Genomic DNA, 27,175 nt, shown 5'->3' on the forward strand with positions numbered 1-27,175 from the left:
CTACAACTAAACTTCTTGTTAAAGTTAGACGTGTGCAAATGTTTGATATAATGTAAATATGGGCAAAAACTGCTTTTGAATATTGGTTATCTGTTTGGTGTGAAAAACATTTCAAAAGGAATGATAAAAAGGGAGCTGTAACTATCCTAGTTTTTTATTTATTTATTTATTATTTATTTTCAAAAGGGAGCATGTTTTTTTTTTCTTTATCTGAAATAAACTTACTCAGCACTAGACAAAAACAAATGGACATGCACAGAAATACATACTTCTTGATAAGACAGCATAATGGTATGCAAACTTGCAGATAAGCGATGTGGGGGTGTTGGAAAAAAGTCAGCGTGCCTAGCAACGCTTCCTTCGAAACTAACTCGCTTGCTAATGTTTCGCAGTGTGTCCATCTCTAGTGCTTAGAAATATTTTTTCATGCCTGGAGAGTAGCTCTGGTCATTTTCAGCCTATTGCCCAGATGACATTCCCAGGCAGAGCGCTGTATTGGCTTCTTTGTCGGCTCCTATAGCTGGCAGCAGGGCAGCTGGGGTGGGTGACAGCTCTGTTTAGTTAAATAAAATGAAACCGAGAAAGCATGAGTTGTAGAGAAATATTAATTGTCTGCACTTCTCAAATTCCGAGCAGATTGCTAGAGCATCGAAGGAGAAGGATAACAAGCAGTTTCCTTTTCCCTTTTTTTTTTTTTGTATGAAAATCAGCTAATGATATCTACTTTCTCCTAGCATTTTTAATCCAGAGAATGTGGAAAATTATTGGAAGCTTAAATTATATGGCTAGTTTGAATAAAAGAAAAATGTTATCATTCTGTCCTTTGTAGTTTTTCCCAGTGCATTGCCAGTTTAACTTTCTTTATTCTACCTGATGAAACAGATATCTGAGGCATTTTTGAGGTGTCGTTTTGCACGTAGGCATGCAGGGAGGTCTGCAATACGGCTCTCAATTTGCTTTCTTCGCTTTAGGAAAGCTGGACAAATGGATATAGGAAGTTTTCCTCCAGCTTCAAGTGAAAATTGCACTCACTCTGCTGAGCCAGATATTTAAAGTCATACTTATAAGTTTTTATTTAAGTTTTACTTCGCCATTACCCTGTGTCTGAATTGATCTGTGCGGTCCCGCACATGTCTGAATTAACGAGTGTCCCACGCTGTCTACTCCATGGTTATCGGCTGGGACCAGATTCCTAGCTTGAGTTATCGTAGCTTTTGAATTAATGGAGGTCAAATCAACGATGTATAAGTGAAATTGGGATGAAATGTGCACATAAGATTTGATTAAATGTTTTTGTAACTTATTCGTAAGGTATTACACCACAAGCTTTTTGCCTATGACTGCTAAATAATTTAGAATCGAATTTTTTTTCTTGCCTGTTTCGGTTGCATTTTCAACAGCCAAGGGTGGCTGTGGTACGTCACAGTGCAGTCTAAGTCATCGGAGGGGTACGAAAACTGTGATTAATCTCTGCTTCTTCAGATGCCAGCTGGCTTTAACGCTGTGATAAATTAACCCTTTCACTGTCGGCTGTTTCTGACCGGGACGCACCCCCAGTGTCGGCTTGGTTTCAGAGAACGAGCATATCAGGGAACGAGCATAAAGATTTATGAAGTCGAAAGAGAAAAAGATGGAAAGAGGCTAAAACACTCGTGTGCTGCTGCTGCTAACAGCAAGCTGTCCTCAAGCGAGGGCGCATGGAGAGAGCGAATGCAGCAATCGAGTCATATGTCAGTCGGAGAGAGGCAACCGTGTGCGGCCCTGAACTTGCCACGCCGTAGCAGAAGCGCGACAAAGAATAAAAATAAAAACCTCCAAACTTGCCGCAGATGGCAGAACAAACTTTGAACCCATAACCGCACGCGCGCGCCGAAGGATCGCTCGCTCGAGAGAGTAGTGTCACGGAGCGACCACGCCCCCTCCCACGAGCAAAGAACGGGCGGGCGTGGTCGCACCATACTCTTCCATATATGTGTCATATCGGCGCGGAGCGAGCATATCAGCTTGTAGAAAGATTCAACAGATGGCGGAGCAAGTCCAAGCGCGGTAGCTTTACGGTGAGGCGCGAAGATTTGAACGCAAGATAGAATACGTACGGGTACGTTATTGACACTGCGGGGAGGAAACGCGAATATGTACCGGTACGTTCGTGACAGTGAAAGGGTTAAAATAGGGAAGGAGCGCTCAAGGATAAATTATTAAGCACCTGCAAGTGAAAACCATGTGGTGATCTATGTACAGTAATGACTTGCATATCATTAACAAGAACAAAAATGCAACCAGAATTTTGTGTCTCATCTTATTCTGCTTATTTTGCATCTTGCATAGCCATTGTCATTTGGTATGTTAAACCCCATATACCATGAATATGCTAATTGGGTCTGCTCAAATTTTGGTGTGGTATTTTATTTATTTGTCAGGTTCTGTATGACCTTCAGTGGGAAAATTCAGGTAATCTGGGAAATAACTCCGCTTGACTTCATCGAGGGACTAAAGACATTTAACTGCTTTCTAAAACCGCTGCTGATATGTCACTTATTGAAGGTAATGAAGTGAAACTGGAGAAAAATATAGAAAAGAAATATAGAAATATAGAAGCACATATAGCTGCTTCCTGGGTCTGATGCTGCTTTGGCAGTGTTGCGCTTTGCATTTTGGTGTGACTGCTGAATGTGACCGGCACTAGCTTTTTTGTGTTTTTCTGCACAAATAGATATTCTGAGTGTAGTGAACGAACTGCGAGAATTTATTCCTGCACTTTTTGTTGCACAGTTGAATAGGAGCCACTCAGACAAAGAGGCGAACGCGATCCACCACATCAGGGTATACTTGTTGTGCTGCACGGCTGTTCCCATTGCTTTCACCTTTATCCGACAGTGAGAAACTTGTGAAAACTGATGCCATAATTTTTCTTGTGCTTCGTGGCACAGCCAACCTCACCGCAACTTTTTTGGAAAATTGCGGAAAATCATGATTTGTGCTCAAAACGCAACAAGCGTGCGCCCAATGCCGACGGTCCCGGCTTTTGCCTGCACACTGAAAGTCACTGCTGCCGCCAGCGCTGCTGCAGCTCCATAACATCTATCGGTTGATGCTTGTCTATACTGGGGTTGTGGAGACTGAGTAACAAAATGAAATCCATGCATGTGACAGGCAACTAAAATCATCATCATCATCATCATAAGCCTGACTGTACTTCTTGCATGATAAAGGCTTCTTCCATATCCCTCCAATTAACCCGGTCCTGTGCCAGCTGCATCCACTTGATTCCAGCTAACTTCCTAATCTCATCTTAGCGATCATCGGTTATTTTGCCTTCACATTGCATGTCATGTCTGTGCCCATCTCTTTTCTTGATTTTGACTAGATTGTCATTTAATCTTGTTTGTTCCTTGGCGATGTAGCACACTTCCTGTCTCTTAACATTACATTATTCCATACCTCTTGGCATTGTCCGCAGTATAAGCTGAACCTTTTTCATCAGCTGCCATGTTTCTGCCCAATGGGCAGGTACCAGTAAGATACAGCCCTCTTGAGGGATACTGGTAAGCTGCTATTCATAATCTGAGAGTGCCTGCCAAATGCGCTTCATGGCAGTCTGATCCTTCTAGTTATTGCCCCTTCGTTGTCTAGATTTACGCCTCTACTTGTCTTCTTATGTAGACGTTTTCTCTTACCACTTCCAGCACCTCATTGCCCATGGTAAAATGCTGTTTTTTTTTTTTTGAAGCTATAGAACAGTACATTAGTTTCTTCATATTAACCTTTAGGCCTATTGTTCTGCTTTATGTGTCTAAGTCATTACAGTAGAACCAGGTTATAACGAAATTGTAAAATGTTCAATTTTTCAATACATTCAGGTTTTTTTTGTAAGCATTTTTCTTGTGATGGCCTGAAATGACAATGCAGAACAGAAACCAGATGAATTGAATGTATGGGAAACCACTTGAAACTGTTTACAATATAGATCCCCATTACTCAGTCACAGAAGCTATGAAGCATTCCGCGATCGCGCTGAGGGTGCGTTATAACTGCGGCAGCAGCCTCCACCTCCGCCACGGCTGGCACGATACGTCAACGAGAGGGGCAGGGCGAGAGGGTGGCAGTGGCACTACAACGAGAAAAGGGGAGAGCACTCACGATCGTGCCACCGCAGAGTGAAAAGGCGCCTGAATTCCCGCTCGCCCACCACCCTCACTCCAGGAAACCGACTCTTCGCCTTGTGCAGCCGATGCTCTCCGCTGTTCATACTGCCAACCTATGAGAGCTGTTCACACTGGAGTCTTGCGAGCAACCGCGTGGTGGCGATAGGTGCATACAGCTCGCCTTGTGCATTTTTTTTATTTGGCGTGTTATTTTTTGTTGCTTTTGAGCATAAACTATTGTAGTGCCACATTCCAAAAGCAATAGCAGTAGAAACTGCTTCGCTTGCCACATAGATATGCCGTTGGTGCTGAAACACAGTGCATTGTATCAACCGCGTTCGCTCGCTGCGATTGTCAATGTTCCTCTAACGTCATAATTCAGCACTAGCTATGAGACAGTGCCACGAGTTCATTATGTCAAGACCAACCACTGCAACATGTTCATTATACGGAGTTTTCAAATACACACACTTCATTGGGAGATTGAAAAAGTTTGTAATATCTAGGAATTCACCACATAAAGGTTCGTTACATAGAGATTTAACTGTATTCACACTCAATTCATTCCTCGAGCTATTTAGCACGGCAGTATCAGTGAATCACTGATTACTCTTCATCAACCCTTGTCGCTAACTGTTCTCAGTCGAGTTCTGACTACTTTCTCTACTCTAAGCAAGCGGTGAATAGTATTATAGAGATTGTGTCTCCTTGCCTATCACCCTTTCTTATGGGAATTTTATTTCCTTCTTCATGAAGGACTATGGTTGCTATGCAGCCACTATAAATATCTTCCTGTACTTTCATATGTGGCCCATCTACACCCCGATTTCACGATGCCTGTATGACTGCTGAAGTTTCGACAGGGTCAAATGATTTCTCGTAGCCTATGGGTTCTATGTATGGGTTTGGTTATGTTCCGAGTATTTTTCTATCACCTGGTTGGTAGTGAGGATACAATCTGTTGTAAAGCAGCCTTTACTAAACCTCGCCTTAGTTGGTTGAAGTCTAAGGTTGCCCTGATTCTATCAGCCAGTACCTTAGTATAAATGCCTTGTTTGCAACAGATAATAAGCAGATCGGTCTGATTTTTCAATGGATTATGGTAATATTAGCCAGCTTCCTGAACTCTTGAGGTCATGAGGCGGTGCATATACAGGGTGGCCAGTTTTTCCAGCACGATCTCTCCACTGTCGTTCAACAAATCTTCAATTACCTGATCCTTCTCAGCTTCTTTTCTCCTTTTCATTGCCACTAATTCTTTCTTCGTTCTTCATTAATGGCAGAACGTGTTGCTCTGCACTATTGCTACATCATTATTGTCCCGATTACTGCGGCTACTGTATAGATCAGTGTAGAACTCCTGAACCACTTCAGCTACCTTTTCATATCTTTATTGACATTGCCCATCGTACCTCCTAGCACATACTACATCTGATTTTTGCTTATGTCTAGTTTCCTGTTGACCACTCTTAGGCAACCGCTTTTCTTTAGATGATGCTCAGTTCTCTCGTTGCTGTATTTTCTTATGTGGGGCACTTTACGCTTGATTAGTTTTGATAGCTCTGTTAGTTCTGCCTTTTCTGTTGGGTTGGAGGTGTTTGCATTTTTGAATCAGATTTTTAGTCTCCTTAGAAGAACTATAGTATCCTGTCTAACTATCCTACTGCCCTCTTCTATTCAGGGGCATTTGAAAATCATTCCCTTTTGTTGAAGGCGCTCAGTGGGGAGCTTCACAGTATAGTATACATGCTGTGCCATTTCCTCAAAAGCCCCTGGAGATGAAGGCAGCCATGCGAGGCCATCAAAGCAGAGAGGCGCAGCCTTTAAGATGCTGCTCTCTTGTATCATCCACTACAGAAAACTGAAGGAAAATGACAGAAAACCTGTGTGTCATATAAAGTTAAGGAATTTTCCTCAAATATGCAGGAAAAAAAAAATTGTATGAAAAAAAAATTAGTGTTCATTCTTGACTCTTGGTTATTTTTTGCTCAGACCTTAATCTTTGAGGGATTTAGCAACACCACTGGGTAGTGCCTGTAGTATGTAGGACTACAAGACAAAATCAGTGATCTGTGAAATCAAGTATGACAGAGTAAATATCCAGCCCTAATAAATGAACAAAGCACCGTGCTCTAATTACGGAACCTTTGCTTCTGACTTCCACACACGGCGGGTGAACGGTGCTGAAAGCTAAAAAGTTATCTGTGCATCCACGTTGTATAGCTGCGTCATAGTGCCCTTCATGTTTTGCTTGTTTGGTGAAATGCAATGCTTTTGCTGGAGCAGTGTTGTGTGTAACAAGGGCATGACTTCTATTCTATTGACTGTTGTTCACATTAGTCTCTCTATTGCGACTCTGTCAAATAAGAAATACCTTGCACTTGAAGCCGTGAAACTGGTCTTTGTTGTGAGAGCACTGCATTGTGCAAAGGTACGGTATCAGTCTGAAGACAGACCGTGAACAGCTGAAAAATCTTATCCATTTCTTTCCGTTTCTGCCTGAAGAAAATTAAGTTCCTGTAGTTAAAAAAGGCTCAGTTCTTAGCTTCTCATGGCAGAAATACTTCTGAGAAGATGGGTGGTTTCACCCCACCCGTTGCAGACCCCAACACAGGGGCTGTGGCATTGTTTGTCCGAGCTGCTCTTGTATCATTAAGATGAAATGATCATCATCAGAGGTTGGCATAGCATAAGCAGATTGTTTGGTGAGAAAGCGTCTCGAAAGAATAGCAAGGCTTACTGTAAAGAATAGCAAAATGATAGAGTAAGTCATATCTATTGTTTTCAGGCCAAAAAAGAGAGTGAATAATTGCTTTTCTTTCTTCTTTTCTTTTCCCTTTCCCCTTCAAGACATCCATGGAACTTGAAGGTGCTCACTAACAATCCGGGGACTGTCCTGCGCTGCATGGGACCAGTGTCAGGTGAGTCCTCACAGGCATTTTGGAAAATGTGCATTGAAGTAGAGAAAAAAAAAATATGACTTCTAGAATTTCTGTACAATGTATGTTGCAGGGGTGACCATTCCGACTCTGCACCTGAGTATGCTTTACACAACTGGCTGCTGGTACAGGGACCCTCACTGCCTACCCTGGATTGAATACCTTCACACTGGGGCCAACAAGATCTGGTGGGTACAGTAGGAAGCTGTGATGCCATTGAGTCACATGCCAAACCACTTGTTTGAGGGCGATCACAAGTGTTGGCAAGTGTCGAATGCTGCGTATCCATAAATGTACACAGTTTCTGTGTGTAGCAGTTGTTAAATGTATAAGGATTTGCGTATCAGCTTCATTAATGAGGTCATTTTTATTGTACTTCTAAGGAAAATTGGGCACCACTTTCCAACACTTAGAGACTTGTTGTGAGTGACAAAGTTTCTACAATTTTGAGGAACAGACTAAAGCAGTCAGAATTTTTTTTTTGCATGCAAAAATAAGTGTCCTAGCCTTTGTCATTTTTCCATCTTCTTTCTTTTCTTGATTTCATTTGGGCTTTACCACTTCCTGAATGGGGCACATATCAAAACCTATGAGCTTGTTGAGGGAGGCTTTTTGGCGTGTTCAGGTTCCCTTGACTACAGCTGTGTTCAAATTGTAGCTGTCTTTAGTAGCAGCCTTTTTTTTGTATCTGATGCTTTTGTAGTTGTTAAATGTGTGAACATTTGAACTTTTTCATATCTGCACACAGTGCCATTTCGCTCACTTCTCTTTCTTTTAAAGTATGCCTGAGCGTCATCACAGGCCCAATACTTGGGGCACACTGAAATGTTGCAATGATAAAGGATGTAGCGTGTTTACGTTAAATTTGACTGCATTAAGATTGTAAATTAATTGTAACCAACTACTTGTGGAGGTGGGATTGCAGCTTTGAAATCGCAGAAAAATAATAACTTTTTGAAAATATTTGTGTCCACTTGCATACCTTGTTTCCTGTGCAGTGCCCGAAGTTTCACTGCTGAAATCCACTGAGAAGTGCTCTAAGAAAGGTTGTTTCATAGCCAGCATTTGCTTTGCATATCATCGAAACCTTCGCACATTCACCGTTTTTCTCTGTTCTAATTTCCTGACTAGGGATTTACTTTTGTGACGCAAAGTTTTGTGATTGTTTCAGCTAGTATTTTGACCCCACTTGTTTTGTTGCACCCCTGGAATCATATTGCAGATCAAGACATCTTTTGCTTCTCAGATTTGCTAGTTTTGAATTTCTCGTATGAAATTTTATTCCCAGTCTAGAGATGTCTATAGCAACTGCAGTGCAAAAATTGAGAACTGAAAATTTATGCCTTGCAGGGTGAAAAAAAATTGAACGTCTGGACCTGTAGCACAGCAGTAAAAATACAATTAATCTTAAATCAGCCTTTGCCAGATTTTATTAACTCTTGAGACTTTTCATAAGAGTCAGGGAAAAACCAGGCATAGAAAGAAATGTTCTTGATATATATACCCATAAATTTTGTAAGAATAGTCATATTATTTCCAGTAAACTGAAAGCTCTTTGCAAGTCAAGAAATACAAACTTTTGCTGAAAGCAGTGTAGTTCCTTAGTCTTTGTACCAACATCTGCAATGGTTTCCAACACCAAAACCATTAAAAATATCAATTTCCTTGCTGCCTAAAAGTACAGCCAAGCATTATGCTTGCATTGTGCACATTGTGCAGAGAAGTATGACGCATCTACTTGAGTTCCTTGCTGCATGCTTAGACTGCCGCAAGATATTGTAATTTTAGTGTTCAAAACACTTTTGTAGGCACCTGTACACATCTGTGGCCAGTTATGCTTAGCCATCGTGATGAATGCATTGTGCAAAAGACTTAATAGTAGTAACTAACCTCTAATTGCCATTTGAAGGAGTATAGACACCAAATTTTAGTGGTATTTTTCTTCTTACACATTCCTGTGTATGGATTACCACATGGTTTTTCCCTACGACTGCTAAATAATTTATAATATAATATTTTTTCCTCACCAGTTTCGGTTTCGATTTCAGGAGCCGAGGGATAGTTGTGACATCACAATCAAGTCTACGTCACGCGTGGCATGAGAAAAAACCGCGGTGTAATCGCTGACTCTTCACTTTTTGTGATTTCTGTTCCTGAGGCAGACTGGCTTTAGCGTTTTAGTGAATTCAAATGACAGTAGAACAATTATGTTGCTGGTTTTTTTTTTTTTTTTTTTTTTTTTTTTTTTTTTTTTTTTTCCCCCTCGCGTGACCTAGACTTGACTTTGACATCATAGCCATCGCTCGGCTGTTGAAACTGAAACCCAAAAAGGGGGAGAAAAGAAATTTGATTTTAAATTATTCAGCGGTCGTAGGCAAATGTCACGTGGTGGTGATCCATTTAGAATAATGTCTTGCGCACCATTACAAAGGATGAAACACGAACCCAAAAATTAGATGCTTATACTCTTAAAATGTTTGAAAAACCAGTTTCTTTCTTAGAGCTGCTAAATGTCCAGAAACTTTTTACTCGACCTACCTCTGGTTCAAAGGAAAAGGTTTCCGGTTTAGCATTTTTATTAAGTAAATTTAGTTGAGAGCTAGGTCAGAAATTCTTTAGTATGTTATGTCTTTTCCTATGTCACATTTGTATTGATTGTATCAGCCACTGTCTGCCTTTATTTAGGCTGTGTCCTTGCGTTGCAGGTACAGTGTTCCCGCTCACAGTTCTGAGCGTTTCCGTGCTGCAATGAAAGAGATGATGCCACAAGTGTGTAAGGACAGTGCCATCTGGCTGCCCTCAGATTGTGCCATGGTAAGAGTACTTCTATGTTAAGTGATGGTACTTCCTCGTTTTACGACAGTTTTCCACCGTTTTCTGTATGGGTAACTGGACTATGTTATTATGTTGTTCAGCAATCTTTTTTTTTTTTTTTTAGCTTTTGAACTTGACATTAAATTTATGCACCTACTGTTCCGTGTGATTGGCATAACCTCTGTGTAATCCACGCGGTTAGTGTAATCTCTGTGTAATTAAGACTGTTTGCTCTTGCAAAAGCAACTCCATTGATTCAGCCTTATCCTCAGTGCAGCGAAAGGGTTTTCAGAATATAACAAAACATTCGTAGAATGGCAAAAGACAGGGAACTAAAATCAGGCTTCGAACCAGCTTGTGACATCACAATATCTCAGCTAGTGATGTAATCTCTTGTCTGCTCGTAACCTTGTAACCTCTTGCCTGAGCTGGTAACTGGAAGTGATAATTTCGGTCATTATTTTTGTCTTGCGATGCTAACCATGCTAAAATTTTTATTCCTTCAGCAAATGCGAGTGATGTCTTTAGACAAGTAGCTTGTGATGTCACACACACACACGCACGCACGCATGCACACATGAATGTATTTGCGGTTACAGAATAATGCCCCATTCATGAGACATGAAATTTTAAAGATCAGTCACAATGAAACAAAATTGGGCTCAGCTGCTATAGTTGACTCTGAAGATGTATTCTGTTCAGCTCATGACACTTTTGCCACTTTCATCTTTCGGAGGGTCATAATCTCCCATTATTATGGTACATGTAGCACAGAAAGCCAATTTTCTCGGTAGTTTGATAGTGCAGGGAGTTCTTTTTATATATTGCAGTGACCTGGTTTTTTTTGTTTTTGTCCACTATGAAAAGTCTTGAATATATTCAGTGAAGGTTTCAAACGTGTTCCTGTATGCTGCATACTCCCTTTAAAATGAACATGAGACTTTATAAAAAGCTTTAGCAGCTCAGCAGAATTAATTGCCTTAGGTATTAGGTTGTGTTAGAGTTAATCCAATAAATCCCCATTGATATGTTTCAGTTCATACAGGCAGAAGGAGCAATAAAAATGTCTTTGTTGTTCTTTCTCTGGTTAATATAGTTTCACAGTTCCTGGTTTGCCAAATTTCTAGGATACATTTAGCAACTGAACAAAAGGTGCGCTATATAAGCCTGGCACACCCAGTATGAATTGAGGTTGCTGTGGCAGTGACTTCAGTTGACTTGTCGTGGTGAGTTCTCCATAGTTCATAAGTGCAGTTAGGTGAAGCTTTTAGAAACAAGGACAGTGTGCAAATATACAAGATAAGTTAGTCAAGCCTGGAAGCGTGCAACACAACAAAATAGTGGAGTGGCAATCTTCTCTAGAGCGGCTTCTCTGCACTAGCTAAAAGCAATGGGGTGAAGCATCTAGGAAACAAAATGATGCCGTACTGATGCATTAGCGGGCTAAGTCTTGACGCGCACAACACAAAAAGCAAAAGCACAGAAGCAATCACCTACCGCAGCATCCTCTCTGCAGTGCACTGTTGTAAAAGGGTGAAGCATTTAAAAAAACACTAACAATCAAGAAAATGTTGGCAGTGGCCCAGAGATTCAGACGTAGAGGAGACAGCAGAGAAGAAAGTAGTGTCGAATACTGTCAATGGCTGATGGCCATAAACTAAAAAGAAAGGGCTATAACCAGTAGTGCGCTGAACAGCGGAATTGTCGGCGTAGGTGACGAAAGGTAAAACGTTGTCCCAGTTCCGGTGATCAGGAGCAATGTACATAGATATCATGTCGGACAAAGTGCGGCGAAACCGCTCGATGAGTCCATTGGTCTGAGGTGGTAGCTAGAAGAAGTCTTATGAACGATGGTTGGCTGCGTGCAGTACTTCCTCAAAGACTTGAGAAAGAAATGTCTTTCCACGGTCACTAATGAGAATACGGGGAGCTCCATGACGCAAAACTATCACACATAGGAAAAAATCGGCGACTTCAGAGGCGGCACCGGAGCGAAGAGGGGCGGTTTCAGCGTACCGTGCTAGATGGTCGATGGCAGTGACAACCCAACAGTTGCCGTCTGATGTCAAAGGAAGAGGACCAAACAAGTCAATGGCGACCGTGTCAAAAGGCACAGATGGGCAAGGTAGAGTTTGCAGTAGGCCAGCAAGAGGGGATGTTGAACACTTGCGATGCTTTCAAGACAGACATGATGAAATGTATTTGGCGACGCTGGCGGAAAGCCCAGGCCAGAAGTAGCGGCTCTTGATACGATCGTAAGTTTTAAAGTGGCCTAAATGTCCAGCAGTGGGGTCGTTGTGGTAAGCCTCCATAATTTTAAAACGAAGGGAGCGAGGTACAACGGGTACCCAGCGTTGACCCGTAGAGTGATAAACGTCGCAGTAAAGTGTTCCATGGTGAAATCAGAACCGACGAAGCTGACGGCGCAAGCGCTTATTTGGGACAACTGATTCTCCACGGAAGCGAGCGATGATAGTGCGGCAGTAAGAGTCAGTCAGCTGCAGGGGCAAGAAATCAGTGTTGATCTCGAGTGGAGCTATAGCGATGGGTGCAACATTCAGGTGGCCAGCATAAGGCTGACTCTGATGGCAGGAGGGAGAGGAAGCCTTAGGTGGAGCCGCGTCAGTAGGAAGCAATGGGCAGCGAGAGAGGGCGTCAGTGTCGAGGTGTTTTCGCCCAGATTTATAGGTGATGGTGAAGGTGTACTCTTGAAGACCTAGTACCCAGCGACCCAGTCGACCCGATAAGTTCTTCAGCGATGACAGCCAACAGAATGCGTGATGGTTTGTTACAATGGTGAAGTGGCGGCCATTTTTAATTGACCAAACAACGGCGAGGCACTCTTGCTCGGTAATAGTATAGCTACGCTCAGCTGCAGTAAGCGTACGACTGGCGTATGCGACGACTTGCTCTTCAGACACTGTCTTGCGTTGCAAGAGAACAGCGCCAATACCGTGGCCACTGGCGTTTGTGTGAATGAAGTATGGTGGGCGCGTCTGCGTCAAAATGGTGAAGCACAGGAGTGGAAGTGAGTGCCTGCTTGAGAGCTTTGAAGGCGTCTTCACATTCAATGGACCAGGTGTAAAGCACATGGGAAAACACGAGCTTGTGTAACGTAGCCGCAATGTTGGCAAAGTTATGAATAAAACGGCGGAAGTAGGAGGCTAAGCCAAGGATGCTTCGAAGATCTTTCTGACGTTGGGGCCGAGGAAAATTAACGACAGCCGCAATTTTTTCGGGATCGCGCTGGATTCCTGCCTTACTGACGACATGGCCGAGTACTTTGATGGTCTTACTGGCAAAGTGGCATTTCTTGGTATTCAGCTGAAGCCCCGTCTGGGCAAGGGACGTCAGGACTTCAGTGAGACGCTGTAAGGGTTGAGTGAAGTTCGACGAGAAGACAATGATGTCGTCGAGATAACATAGGCATGTTTTCCATTTCGTGCAGCGAAGCACGGTATCAATCATGCGCTCAAAGGTGGCCGGCGCATTTCAGAGTTCGAAAGGCATCACATTTAATTCGTAAAGATCGTCGGGGGTAGAAAAGGCAGTCTTGTCCTTGTCTGCATCGTGCATAGGAATTTGCCAGTATCCCGAGCGAAGATCGAGACTGGAAAAACACTCAACGCTTTGGAGACAGTCTAATGAATCATCAATACAAGGCAAAGGGTAAACATCCTTGCGCGTGATCTTGTTAAGTGCCCGGTAATCCACGCAGAAGCGGACTGAGCCATCTTTTTTTCAAACGAAAACCACAGGCGAGGACCAAGAGCTCGTGGATGGCCGGATAACATTTCGAGCAAGCATGTCAGCAACTTGCTCCTCAATGACTGCGTTCTGCTGCCGAAACGCGATACGGCCGTCATCGAACAATAGCAGAGCCATCTGTCTCTATGCGAGGAGAGAGGTGATGGAGGTCTTCCCTAACGCTGAGGCGTACACATCAAAAGATTCTCGGTGCCACAAGAGGACGTCTAGTAGAGCTGTGGACTGCTCGGATGTGAAGTCAGGGCTGATGGCGGCTGCGAGCGCTGAGGATATCGGAAATGGAGGCTTGGCAGCAGGCAGTGGTGCACAGGAAAGTGTGTTGAGGGGAACAGGATCGCCGTCAAAAATGAGCCCAACTGTGGCGCCTCTGGGCAGTAGGAATGGCTGGAAAGTTGTATTCAGGTCCGCAACTACCGCGCAACCACGGGTGAAGGAGGTGAGGCACGAGGCAAGAGCTAGGCGTTCGGAGGTCCACCGAGGAGCGGGCATAACGAAGGTCTCACCATCGAGAGGGTAGTCCAATGCCACGATGATCAGCTGCTCGCGTCCTGGATGCAGAACGAAATCAACTGCTGCTAACATGTGTGGTGGTGAACAAGCAGAAGTCGGTAATACATCAGGGTTCGCAAGATGAATAAGGCGCTCACGGCAAGAGTGAGGGCGGACGCCGATGATAAGAAAATCCCACCCCAAAATCATGAGATGATTGCACGTGGGGAGCACAACAAATTTGATATGATGCCCCTGGTTATTGATGAAAACACGTGCTGTGCATTGGCCGGTGGGTTTGATAAGAGTGCCATTAGCTCCACGAAGTGGCGGACCGATGTATGGCGTTAGAACTTTGCGCAGGTGAGAACAGAGAGAGAGATATGCATAACGGAATAAGCCGCGCCGGTGTCGATGAGGGCCTCAACGTACAGTCCTTCAACAATTACTGTTAACATATTCGACGGCCGCCCAGGAGGAATTGTAGATTGCGAACTCGAAGCAGCTTTCCCTGCAAAAACTGCTTCGGTTAGTTTTGCGCTCTAGGTTCGAAGGGTTGCGAGGCAGGACGAAGCGGTGACGTGCGGCGAAAAGGTGAAGGGGATCAGCGTCGGGAAGGACGCGAGGGCCGTGAAACATCGATGGAGTCCAGAGAAGAGGAAGAACGGCGGTAAAAGTTTGAGTAGGGCAGAGTAGAATCATCAGGCTGGCGCACGCGGGCACGTTCAAAGGGAGCATAACCCCGTTGCTCGTCTTGCTGGCGGTGGCAACAGATGCGGGCAATGTGGCCACATATCCCACAATAGTAGCACACAGGGTGGGAGGGGTGCCAGGCTGGAATAGGATGAGGCACTGTAGGATATGGTGCCATGGCAGCGATGTGGCCGCACACGGGTGCCGAACAAGTCGGGGAAGGCAGGGCGAGTGGGTGTGAAGTAATAGGAGGAGTTTGGAAGTAAATATCTAGCATTATATATGAAAGCTATCTAGTCACCACCCCACTCAGCAACTACAGAATTGTAGCAAATGTGGCAACTTTATTTTGGAGGGGTTTCATGGTAGCTAGCTGTGTGCCTCCATTTTAGACAGCTCAAATCCTCATATACTAGATTATGAAGAGCACCAGGTAGGCAAAATGTGATAACATTTTTTTTTTTTACTAATATCAAATCCCAAAACCTTTCTCAACATTATGCAGCGTCTCCAATGTTTTTCCACTCTTTAGTAAAACCAGAAAAACATTTTTTTCGAAGCCAAGTGGTGAGCGGCCACAGCCACTTCCTTTCAAGTTTGAACTCATTTATATTTCTTCAATATCAATTGATGTCAAGAACACAGCTGAAAATTTTGCTAATCAAATCTTATTCTTGAACAAACCTCAGGCAATACTAGAAAGATATACTTTGCACTATTCTTGCATCGTGTCCAGTACACAATGATTTCTTCACTTCTGTTTGCTTGCACGGCAGACTCCCATTGGTATGCTCCCAGCTGCTAGGTTTCTTACGAGCCACTCGCGTCCCCTCTCCTAGAAGCCCATGCATTACAGATTGGGTGTTTATTTCTTTACGTTGGCAGTGCTCCTGCATGCTGATCATGACTGCCTTGACAGTGCAGTGCTTTACTCCAGGCCAGAATTTTTGACGGCCTACATTCAGCGCACGTGGAAGTGTGATGGCAGAATGGCCAAAGCAGCAGGAGTGTGGATTCTGTTGGTACTTGTCCTCCACCATGTGGCACCCATACCAAGCACACTTTTGGGCCGTGTGAACCTTGTTGCAGCTGTTGCTACAATTACACCACCAGTTATGTTTCTTAACTGTTTAGCTTATTGTGGATTGCTATGAAGTTTTCCTGAAAGAGAGTCATACTTAATGTCAAATGGTGATGACAGCAGTCTGGCATCAGAAAGGCACCGAAAGGCTTCCAAAACAAACTCATTATTTGGCTGGTAATAAGAGAACCGAGAGATGATGTTCGATGACCATGAGAAGACGTTTAATGAAATGTTGGTGGGCCTAGTGCGAGCGCTCCTACATGCGCCATTACCCGCTTCTTCCTCGTCTGTAACATTGCCTAGGGCCACCTAGCGATCGTCCCAATCATGGATGAGGAGGTTTGTCAATGTTGTCTATGGCATGACGATGTGTGTGACTGGATGACTGAAGAAGAGGAAGAAGAAAACGACTTGCCGCCGCGATGATTCTCAGATGAAACCTGGCCCAGGACGCTTTCTGGCCACAGGTCGCCAAGACCCGATGACTGAGGCCCAGGCACGCACCGCTTGGCATGGGTGATGTCTTTGAGTGTAACGGCTTCTTGTGTCATGGGGTCTTTGGTCGGTACATCGGATCAGTCGGGTCACATGGTTGATCGGTTCTCTCGTATTTTGTGGTTGTGTGGGTGGCATCTCAGGCCACTTTCTCCTTCGTCGTGTTTTGTGGTCGGGCCAGGGGACGGGGCGGAGGAACGGCAAGGTCTTCTTGAGTCCGGCAGGCTGGGGACTAGCAATGCGATGCCTCCTAACCTTCTGCTGACGGCGCAAGAAGACGCAGGGAGCCGAAGCTCCGGGCTAGGATGAGGGGTGATGATGACGTACCCAGCACCTCCACCAAAATGTTACGGGGCGGCAAGCTGGTGAACAGAGAGAGAGAACTGAGAGAAGATGACCGATGACCGTGAGATGATTTTAATGAATCGCAGCGGGCCTAGTGCGAGCGCTCCTGCCCGCGCCACTGCCCACTTCTTCCTCGTTCATAACAATATGATCGTGGGTGGGCTAGCCTCACTAGGCTTCTGTTGGCTTACTCAGGTCGTTGAGTGAAGTGCGGAATGCCGAACTGCTCTTTGTGTTTCCCCGAGTCGGAACGATCGATGGCGGTTTCGAAAGCAAAATAGAAGTACTTGCAAGTATTTTGGAAATCGTACACGACTGAGTTTCCATGCTTTGACAGTTCGCAAAAAGGTGGCAAGTATGGATTCTGTACCTTATGCGCCTGGGATGTAAGCGTTTCGCACGACGGCAAGAACGACATCTAGATACACATCGCTTCATAAAAGCATAAGAACTATGTTCGTGCTGCAGAAGTGCAGGGCACCATCGGCAGTTTCTTCCAAAACAATGACGAAAACAGTGTGATCCGTGCAGAGTGCCTGTTCACGGGATTTCTTGGCAAACACAACCTGCCGATAAGCGTGCACACGGGACCGCTGTTTCGGAAAATGTTCCTGAAAATGGGAACCCCCCCCCTTGCTTGGCAGCCTTCTGAATTTTCATGTTGCTAGGTTGGCAAGTAATGTATCTTATCTCTCTCATCTGTTTTTTTTTTTTTTTTTTTCTTTTTTTGCAGGTACCCCCACCTCAGCTTGTGGAACATGGCTGCCCTCTAAGTCGCTTGGTACAGGAGAAAGGGCAATTTGTGGTTATTTTTCCAGGTGCCTTCACCTCTACTATTGCCTGTGGCTATTCAGTATCAGAATCTGTTTACTTTGCTACCCAAGACTGGCTACTCCAGGCGTCAGAATGCTTTGAGGTGAGCACTGCTCCTTGTACAATGTGGCAATTCTGCATCACGATTATAAGAAGCATAGCTGAAGCATTTGCTTGTCTATCTGCTTTTGAGACTAATAGATTGGCCCTATAGTTGGTTGGTGGATAAGCAGCATGTTAATTTAGCACAAAATATTTTCTCAGTTGCTTGTATATACATACACCTCTGTGATGGATACTACATCATGACAGGCCATCTTGTCTAGTGCTAACAACACTAATGAGACTGTGGGAAAAACAGAAAAACAGGAGACTCCAAAGGGCCCTACAAACAATGTTTATTGGATGAAATATTTACATGATCCTGCTCTAACATACGCTGAAATGTCGCAGCCTAGATGGTTTTTCAAGCAAATACAAAATGTTTTGTTTAATCATGGTCGGTCATAGACTCCATCACTCTCTCTGTTGGCTGGTGAACTTGAAAGAGAAAGATTCGTGTTGGAGCCACTGTACCGGACTGAGTTTGAATTACCCACGCTAGGCCACGTGGCTGTGTCCTCGATAAACAGCTTAGCCAAATGGAGTGCACGCTCGAGAGCAAGATGAAATTGATAGAATGCTTACCTTGCACCATTGGTTGAAATTCCAGGCCAACCGTCGCCTGAATCATAACCACTGAACAAGTTGTTGCTCAAGAAGTTGTCTTTGAACTCTTCGCTGCTGCTGTACAAAAAAAAAGAAATGCGCAGTCAAAGCACTGCCATCACGGGACTGATGCTGAATTCTTCCGTAGCATAGTGAATTTTGTGCATTGTATGAAGATATAGTAAGAGTACTTCAGTGTAGCAAAATTGTACTTATTTTTCTGCAGCACATGAAGGCAAGTTGTGAGCCACCAACATTTTCTTTTGAGAAACTGCTGTTGGGAATCGCTAGTGAACTGCGAGAAAACTTGGAGACCTGTCGTTGGACTCTTCCGCTGCTTCAGAATATGTGGTACGTCTTTCTAGGTCTTGCTGTTAAATTGGAAACGCCCATCGTATTACTTATTAAGTATATGTGCACTGGAGCCTTTCCTCTTTAAGGGGTGACACGGATCTTTCAGACCAAAAAATCTCGAAAAAATTACTTTTTAGAAAATGTGATTTGCGAAATCAGTAGCTCTTTATCTACCTATCTGCTAAGTTTTTCATCTCTAGGGTCGGTATTTTAGCCACAATGCCAATTTATATAATCGATGTCGCCCAAATTTGGGTCGAAAACGACCTCGAAACAACCATTTTCCGCGAGGTGTAGCTCCCATTTTGTGCGCGGCACCGTTTTGCGATAAATATGTCAGGTTGTGACTTGGATGAAACTAGTCGAAGAGCGTAATAGTTGCAGGCCTTGTGCTTTACTCCAGTAGCAAGATTGATTCGGTCTCATTCGAAAGAGCCACCTTTCGTCTTCAAATTGCCGCCTCTGTTGTTTACATTCGCCCATTGGTCGCATAAAAAATAGCAGAAAAAGAAAACGTGGCATTTGCAATCCCATTGGCTTTCGGGGCGCACGTGACGATAAGGCATCACCTCATTGGTGGAGCTGGCTGACGGGGTCTGCTCGCCGCGCCCGAGCCGCGGGGAGTCTGTGGAGACGTGACGCCGGCCGCACTTGGTTCCGAACCGTGAGGTGCGTTCACGGCAAGAATTTGTGAAAAAAGTGAAAGAAAAAAAAAAATAGTTGAATAATCATCTCAAGTGATGCCCTGCCCCGGCTGTGCGCGCTCAGGCCGCCGAAAGTCATGCGCCGAACGATCGTGTGTACGAGTCTGAAGTAGGCCTAGCGTGTTTCCCAGCACGGGAGACTGCTACTGCCAGCGGTCGCACCCGCCGCGACAGTGATATCGCAGGCCGCAGATGAGCAGAAAGATAAGCTCAAAACAGATAAAGCTTGAACTCGCGCCAACTTCAGCAACGAAGCGGTAGACGGATTGTTTTCGTGACGATGACGGCAGCGCGGCGGACAGTCCGCTTGGTGAGGCGGAGTTCACGATCGTCAGATCTAAACAGTTTGCCGAGATTGGCGAAGCGTAAAACATACGACGGCGATATTGGCATTTAAAAAAGTGAACGGGGGTAAGAAATCGCCGTCAAAATTACATTTCTTTTCCGCAATAAACATTCCTCATCGCGGTCTTGATGCGAGGACGTAGCAAAACAACGTTCTTAAAAAAAAAAAAAAAAAAACGCTGCCTGCATGTGACTTGCGCAGCTGAAAAAATAACTGAATGTGCTGCAACTGCAAATCAAAATGAAAGAGGCGACACTTGGACGTTGGAAAGCAAAGAGACTACATTCCATGAGGTTTCTAGCCATTTTAAATTGTCAATGTGTGCATTGCACCAGTGACTGTCTGTTGAATAATCCCGTTTCTTTTTTGCCCTTTTCTCAAAACGTGCATTGTCGACCACTTGCAGTTTTGCGGCCTTAATATCTCGGCACCTATTGCAGATAGAGTAATAATTTCTTTTTCAGCATGAAGCCAAATGCGTGGAGCGCACAATGTTACAAGTAGATTTTTTAATTTCTTGTTCAAAATTTTTAAAATGGCTTTTTTTTTTTGTGACCATTATATGCTATATTTTGACCTTTGAACTTTGTTACGCAATAAAACAAGAAATAATTGCTTAGTCAAAAAACTGCTTTCAACATTGTTTTCCTCATTGTTTCTAGTGTCCAGCAATGTGTTCATCTGAAGTTCTTCTTCTGTGGTCATTTTGTAATTGTTCGTGTTAGAATTAGACTAACTGGTGTAATTATCTCATGAAATAATTGGATTACAAAAGAAATAATTGCAGTTTTGGAATCTGCACAAAAAACTACACAAACCCACCAAGTTGCATCAATTTTGATTGGTAAATAACAAAAATAGTTTTAAGACCAGTGTCCCCCTCAACCCCCTATCAGATTTGGCAAACAAGCCAGGCTTGTCACAGGGCGGCTCTTATTTCTGGCTCCTGAGGATCCCAGCTCGTTCTGTATTTTGTGGCTCTTTGTGCCCAGTATGTAGTGAGTATGGCCCGTCCAATGCAAATTTTAGTTGAGGTGACAGTTGCTGATATTTATCTTTTTGCAGCATACTGCAGGCTGAGTGCCCAAGCACAAGTGGCATACAGGTATATACAATACAAAAAAAAGCTTGAAAGCACAGTGTGCAAAACACGCCAACACATTTGTTAGGCCAGTGGAAGCGGTTGTTACTACACGAGATATGAGCACAATCAAAACTGTCATTCAAGAACATACAGGAGACAAAAATCCTGAGCTATTTGTACACTTAAGTCCAGCATATCCGAAGAATTGGACTCTATTCCAATCTGCAATTAGGAAAAAAAAGGATTTGTACTAGTTAGCCCTTGCGAAGTGAGGTGCTAAGGAGAGTGCATAAGAGTGGTGTGTCTGTCTTGTAGTAAGAGGGTGAACGTAAGGACTAGGATCAAGTGCGAGTTTGTGATTAAGTAAGAGACATAAAAATTTCAGACAGCGGAATTTTCTTCTTGCCTGGAGAATGTGAATATGATTTTCTGCCATTAGTTCAGATGCCGATGGCCACTAAGAGGCCACGTTGAAATTTCATTCTAAAAAATGTCTGTTGGAGGTTTTGCGCTGTTTGCAGGAGTTTAGGGTCATAAATATCTCTGTGAGATAAGTACAAAGCAGGAAACATTTGAGCCTTGTTCGAAAGTGCTCATATTTGGGTGTTGTGAAAGTAGCATTTAAGTTAAAATTACTCCAAGAAAACTGTGCTTGACCTTTTTTGCATTTCTGTGCAAAACTGACACATTCTGTAGGAAGGAAATCTAAAACAAAATATTTAAAAAACGTGTATGTTATGGTGCACAAGGTCTTTTCAGAATGTGGGAGGATGTTCTTAGGTGGAACTGTGCAATTTTAGATTTATTTTGTAGTTATTACCCGTTCATTTTTATACATGCTCTCAAATGTCATTAAGTAAAACCACTTTTAGCATCAATCACTGCTGTGGTGTTATTTCAATAACAGTTCTGTGCTTTGGCGTAGGGATTCTCCTGGGGATTCCATCCAGATTGTGTGTGCGGCCTTCTTCCGCCACACATTGTGACTATGAGATGGCCTGCTTGTCTTCTCAGTGGTGCTGATTAATGCAGTCTGAAAGTGCCTCGGCACTTTACGCTGCCATGGCTGGCAGGCAGGCACTGCCAAGGCAGCTCGGCACATATTTTGGCCAGTTTTTTTTTTTTTCTATACTTTCAGCAGCAAGGCATACCTGTCATTTTTTTTTTATGCTCAGTATAAAAGCTTGATTGAGTATGTTGTGTAAAAATGTCACTTTGCTTTTTTATACAGCGAAAAAGAGCAACGGTATCGTACTCAGCTTGTGGAAATGGGCCTCAAGACGTTCGAACGCCTGCCTACTGAAGATGCTGCAGACCCTAAGAAATCAAAACGGCCACGATTGCGACACGACAATAGTAATCATGAGTGCGACTTCTGCCGCGTCAACTGTCATGTCTCAATGGTATGTGTCCTCTTTGAAACAAAAAATTTTTGGACGTGTGAAGTGACAGTGTTTTAATCAACTGCTTAATCGTTTTATTTAATCAAGTTTTAGTTAACTTTTTCCCTAATGCCTGCATGTATGGCAACCCTAAAACAGGCTGTGAGTGTGAATGGTTTGCAGACAGTGTTCAACTAGAGGTCCTGGAGCCAAATTTGCTCCCAGTTTAAAATTTGTTTTCTCAGTGTTTGAGTTGGACCGACGCTCGGGCAGATTATGAAACTTGTTTAAGCAGCTGATATAATAGAATGGAATATGATAGTGTATGTGTGCCATCTGCTTTTGTTTGGCAGTATGTTAAATGGAAGTTCAGAGGTAAGTGGAGTACCAGAATTTTTTTTGTGCTGACTACGCATTTCGGAAGTTTTTGCCTTCTATATGTATTTTATACAACTAAAGCTACTCTGCAATCCAAGCACTCAATTAGCATTCCACATTTTTGGTATTTATTTTTCTTCATATTAGGTGGCTAACGTATCGGTATTAATTTTCTCCATTTGATTTCATGTGTTTTAGTCCCTATTCGGTCTTATCGGGTCTTTTGTTGTTAACGACTGTATAATTTCACAGCTGTACTGACATTAGACAACTTTGCTGAATACATACCAAACACTTCCCTAAGTGGCCAGCACGGTGCCTTGACATCGTGGCATTGTGTAGAGAGTGAGTAGAATGCTTGTGTGCCTTCTCCTCCCACGCCAGTCTGGAGGGCGCGGGATGTCTTCATCACTTTGGCGTATTTGCCGCTCTCTAAGGACAGTGTGGTGCGCTTGTATCCCGCAATAATGAGACGGGTGCAAGCCATTGGAGCACGCTCCTCGCAACTAGGAAAGTGCAGGTTAGAAAAACACACACGCTTTTACGTTTGCTCTTGACGTGGACGGCAAAATCAAGGAAAGCTTTTGACTGTCCTGTCTGGCTCCAAACTTGCACTGGATGCCAGGAATAATTTTTCGAGAAGTGAAAATTAGTTGGGAACATTCCTGCTTACAACCGCTTTCCACTTTGCATCTCAAACAAGTGTTTGCGAATGCTGGAGATACCTTTTTCTCTGGCATCGAAGCTCATCATGTCTGAGTATGTTGGCCTACATACCAAACGCTGGTCGTCCAGGAAGGCATTGACTAGCGAGGGTGGACTCTAGGTAAACCATGACATGTGGCAGACTAGCACCGACTGTCTTGTAGACGATTCCATGTCTCTTCTTGAACTGTTGAATCCAACCACCACCAGGCTGGAAATCGGTGTTGCGCAGGAGGTATGCGAAGGACTTTGGCAGAATCGCTGCACGGGCGTTCAAGAACCACCAGTAGAGCGCCTGTTCGACGTCTCTGTAGGCCCTGTGTTGAATCCTTTTCCGGCCGTCGTCCATTGCATGGCAGCACTGGCATCGCTTTCGCTCTCAATCTTGAGCGCGTTGTGAATGATTGTCTATACTGTAGGTAGCGCCGGGTCATACTTGCGCACCAAGTTGCACATTTTTACGCCGTCCTTGACCTCATATAATGTTCCGCTTTTAGCGTTATTGCCGTTCGCTTCCTCTTCTGCGCCGGTTGTGTTGCACTTCCTCAAAGGGGATCCTCCACTGCTGTTCATGGAAAATCCAGGGCCGGCAGGATCGTGGCAACGATGATGGTACACTAGGAGAACCATGCTAGAAAGACATGCACGTACACGGCTGCACACCTGTCACAAAATGTGCAACCGCGAAGCGAGGACCTGGACAAAGCAAATAGGGGAGAATAGTGCAGTGCGTCACGGTCAGCACACCCTCAGAACAGACTGCTCCACCGTACTGAGGCAGAGAGGACTTGAATTCCGCGATCTCGAGGGGGAGTGCTCAAAGCTCTCCCTCAGAACGGCTATGCCTAGCAGCGTCTTACGACTTCACTTCTCCTCCACATGAGGAAGAGCTCGATCCTCCCCCGCGTTTCCGTGCCATGCAAGCTTCCCCAGCTCACTCGACCAATGCATTGGCTCGAAGTGCTCTGTCCCGATTTCGTTTTTTTAGTTGCGCTGCATCGGCATTGTCGGCGTCACCGCATATGCGCCTGCTTTTGTGGTCGGCGCGTTTCCGCATTTTTGTTGGCTTTCAGTGAGCATATTTGATTGTTATAACCGATAATATAATTTGACGCCATCGTAATAAGCGGTTTATTTTACCATATAATACATGTGGCAAACCTGATGATGCAGCGGTTGCCCATTGTTATACCCGATATAGTATTGTTAAAAACTGGTATTGTTATAAGTAAGTTTGACTGTATACCAATGCATGGAAACCGCTGTGTAAGTGCCCAAAATAACAATTCGAGAGATGTGCAGGTTATGTGAAATTTACGATGTGCCCGCTTGGAGTCTTTTGCGTATTACTGGTTCTTGAATGACAAACTACCACAAGATGTCAAAAGTCTCTTTTTATGCACTACAACAAAATTGGGACATGACTGGCTTGTTCTTTTGCGAGTCATTTACTGCATATACGTTGTCAAATCTGAGTCTGTTGTTGAAATATTGCTGAGAGAATTGCCGTACTTTGTGCGCAACTTTTTAAGTAGGAGGCCTGTGCAGTAATCATAAGAGAACGGCTTCTGCCGCATTGGTGCAGTTGTTAGAGTGCTCAACTGCTGTGCCTAAGGATGCAGGATCGAATCGGGGCCGCGGCGGCTGCTTTTCGATGAAGGCAAAAAGCTAGGCGCCCGTGTGTTGTGCAGTGTCAGTGCACGTTAAGAAACCCCCCAGACGGTCAAATTTATGGGGTTGGAATAGGGGGATAGATGCATTTTCCCCGCTTAAGGGGAGATGCTACTCGAAAACATTTTTTTCTTAATATTGATGCTAGGTGAATGAAAATTGCACCACTTATAGAGATTGATCTCCTCTTTCTAAATATGCTTTTAGTTTTAAAATAGCTTAATGTTTTCATATTCTAAATGCCATGCATAAGTGAAAAACAATGCATGTTTGTGCAGCTGCTGTACACAGCAGCAAGCATGGTAGGGCAGAGCCAACTAGTTCTTCTTGTCCCCAACACTACACTGAGTGCAAATAAGCAACATAGCAACATTCCCTTGGCATGCAATGTTTTGAGACAATTTTATATCTGGTGCCTTGTTTTTAGTGGCTAGCACCAGATAATTTTTTAAATTTGCATGCCCAAAAATACTGCTGATTGCATTTAAACCTAGATACTTGCATTCTACACATCCTAAAGATTATGCATGCCAAATTTGGTGTTGATTGAACTAAAATAACGACATAAAATATTGTGCACAAAACTCATATTCGGCCCAAAATACGAATTCGAGAAAAATGCGATTTAAAGATACAAAAGCTGTTTATTGCTGTTGTAGCAGCACTATCTGCATGAAAATTGCACACAATGCAGGCCAGGGTATTATGATACAGTGCACAGTTTTAGAATTCACCAGCATCATATATTGCTCCCACAGTGACATTGTGAGCAGCATTCTCAAGGCGTGCTTTCTTGGCTATTTAGTGATGCTGAGACCTTGCTTCTGTCAGCCACTGCTTTGTAACCACAAGGTGCACATTTTTTGTTATGGCATTAAACTCCTTATGGTGCACTTGTTTCGGCAAACCAAGAACCACACAAAATCGGGAAAGTTGATTGTATCCAGCACCAATAACGAGCGCGCAACCCCTGCATTGACGTTCACGGCAAAACTCTCCCTCGGGCTGGCTGAAGGGCGTCGTCCACCGGAGCTGCACACCGCGCACGACTACGACACAACGGACGTGGCACACGCTACACTGCTGCAACGCAGCTCTAGAAACGACGAGAGTCCTTTTCACTTCTTGGCCAACTCGCGAACGGAAAGTTAGCAGCGTCCGCGCTCCCGACATGCTGCTCGCTCGCCAGTGCGTTCGCGGCACCGATCTCGCCGATAAAGGCACTCGCCGTACTAGGTCTCCTCAACGCTCGAAGATCCTTATCTTCTTATCCAATGCACTGACGAAATCGTCTAAGCTGTCACTGAAACTTCAGTGCCCAGCCGGCTTCGAGCTGTCAAAAGTGTCGCCTCCGCCGAGGTTAGGCCTAGCTTCCGCGGACGTCTCCACTGCACGCCGTTTCACTTTGCCGGTGACTTCCCTTGAACGCGTGGTTTGATCGGTACTTTCGACACCGAAAGTCACGTTTCTTCTCGGATTCTATCGCAGCGACGAGCACGAAGATGCATGAAATTTTGAAAACACGCCGAAAGAAAACTAGCGGGCAAGCGTGACAGCGAGCTACGCGTCGCATGAAGAGCAGACGAGCTATGGCCGCTTCCCACACTGACAGCCAATGGCGTGGTCGAAATCGCACCACGTGATTTAAATGGCCAGTGAAAATGCTAGGTTTGGGCGGCGAAACTTTTTTTTATTATTACTTGCTGGAGGTTTGTGAAGCGGCAAAGCCAGCTTTAGGGAGAAAAAGCGTAGGCCTGCCGCCTTGCAAAATTTCAGTGGCGTGCGACGCCGCGATTTGACGCGTCACGCGCTTGAACATGGGTCGTATCTGCCCCTTCTTTAGCCACCTTGCGTGCTTTAACAGACTTTTTAAATGATTTCGCGACTGTTTTCGGCTCTGATTTTTTTATATATTAAAGAGGAAGGATCAGTGTTGCTGAAACAGTCAAAATCACAAAAGTGACTTTTTTACTGAAAATCGCCGTTTTTCGACCCGCGTCTCCCCTTAATCGTGGCTCACAGTCCAAACCGCCGACCCCACCCAGTGATCGCGTGCGCTACTGAGCGCACGCCAACCACTGCAGGCCGTGCTTTTGAGAATAAAGGAGCAACACAGGCTGACAACAAACAGGCATTTATTGCTGCAATAACAACAACGCCAGCTCGCAATAAAACACGTTAATGAACCTAGGTTGTCCGACTCACCAGCAGGGCTACGGACGAATGCTCGCCCACACTAGGGCAGGAAATACCGTATT

At 44.3% G+C, this 27,175-nt stretch overlaps 1 protein-coding gene across 9 annotated transcripts in view; it reads left to right on the top strand.

Moving 5' to 3' along the window:
- Positions 1 to 27,175, top strand: part of Jarid2 (Jumonji, AT rich interactive domain 2) — a 102,188-nt gene that overhangs the window by 57,303 nt on the left and 17,710 nt on the right. For all 9 annotated transcript variants that reach the window (XM_084588572.1, XM_084588573.1, XM_084588574.1 and 6 more), the window contains 6 exons: positions 6,996 to 7,066; positions 7,158 to 7,272; positions 9,790 to 9,898; positions 17,506 to 17,688; positions 18,520 to 18,644; positions 22,013 to 22,184. In XM_084588572.1, the coding sequence (XP_084444698.1) occupies positions 6,996 to 7,066; positions 7,158 to 7,272; positions 9,790 to 9,898; positions 17,506 to 17,688; positions 18,520 to 18,644; positions 22,013 to 22,184 (775 nt within the window). The remainder of the gene's footprint in view (positions 1 to 6,995; positions 7,067 to 7,157; positions 7,273 to 9,789; positions 9,899 to 17,505; positions 17,689 to 18,519; positions 18,645 to 22,012; positions 22,185 to 27,175) is intronic.

This window comes from Amblyomma maculatum, chromosome 1 (genome assembly GCF_055883805.1).
Source record: "Amblyomma maculatum isolate TAMU_Amacu chromosome 1, ASM5588380v1, whole genome shotgun sequence".
Taxonomy (NCBI): domain Eukaryota; kingdom Metazoa; phylum Arthropoda; class Arachnida; order Ixodida; family Ixodidae; genus Amblyomma; species Amblyomma maculatum.